At 69.2% G+C, this 856-nt stretch overlaps 1 protein-coding gene across 1 annotated transcript in view; it reads left to right on the top strand.

Annotated features, from left to right (window-relative positions):
- Window positions 1-856, top strand: part of TMEM259 (transmembrane protein 259) — a gene marked incomplete at its 5' end in the record, with an annotated part of 7862 nt that overhangs the window by 6053 nt on the left and 953 nt on the right. Inside the window, 2 exon segments of the mRNA XM_014585471.1 lie at window positions 92-191; window positions 704-856. Coding sequence (XP_014440957.1) covers window positions 92-191; window positions 704-856 — 253 coding nt within the window.

The raw sequence follows: 856 nt of genomic DNA, 5'->3' as shown, positions 1-856 counted from the left end.
GCTCGTGTGGGGCGGGGCTGGGGGGGGACACGGGGCAGGCTGGGGGAGCTGGGCACAGGGCCACAGGCCCCTCTGACGGCTGCGCCCGCAGGTTCTTCTACCTGTACCACTTTGCTTTCTACGCCTACCACTACCGCTTCAATGGGCAGTACAGCAGCCTGGCCCTGGTCACCTCCTGGCTCTTCATCCAGGTAGGCCCTCCCAGAGCAGGGTCCCTGGGGGCTCAGCGTGCGGGTGGGCATGGAGAGTGGTGGTGGATGAGGCGGGCGGTGGACAGGCCAGGGGGCTGGGGAGGTGGGCAATATTCGGCAGATAGTGGAGTGGACAGGGCAGGGCGGGCGGTAGACAGGGCAGGTGGCGGGGGAGGTGGGCGGTATTCAGCAGATGGTGGGCAGGGCAGGGGCAGGCCAGGTGGGCAATGGGCAGGGCGGGCGGTGGACAGGGCAGGTGGCTGGGGAGGTGGACAGTATTCGGCAGATGGTGGGCAGGGCGGGCGGTGGACAGGGCAGGTGGCTGGGGAGGTGGGCCGTATTCGGCAGGTGATGGGCAGGGCAGGGTGGGCCAGGTAGGCAGTGGGCAGGGCAGGTGGTGGACAGGGCAGGTGGCTGGGGAGGTGGGCAGTATTCGGCAGGTGGTGGGCAGGGCAGGGCGGGCCAGGTGGGCAGGGCGGGCAGTGGATGGCAGCCCTGTCCCCACCCTGCAGCACTCGATGATCTACTTCTTCCACCACTACGAGCTGCCCGCCATCCTGCAGCAGGTGCGTATCCAGGAGATGCTGCTGCAGACGCCGCCCCTGGGCGGGACCCCCACGGCACTGCCTGACGACCTGAACAACAACTCGGGCACCCCGGGCCCC

Source organism: Tupaia chinensis, unplaced genomic scaffold (genome assembly GCF_000334495.1).
Source record: "Tupaia chinensis unplaced genomic scaffold, TupChi_1.0 Scaffold149964_1, whole genome shotgun sequence".
NCBI lineage: Eukaryota > Metazoa > Chordata > Mammalia > Scandentia > Tupaiidae > Tupaia > Tupaia belangeri.
Note: the sequence above shows the minus strand (reverse complement) of the source record. Positions and strands in the feature narration are given on the sequence as shown.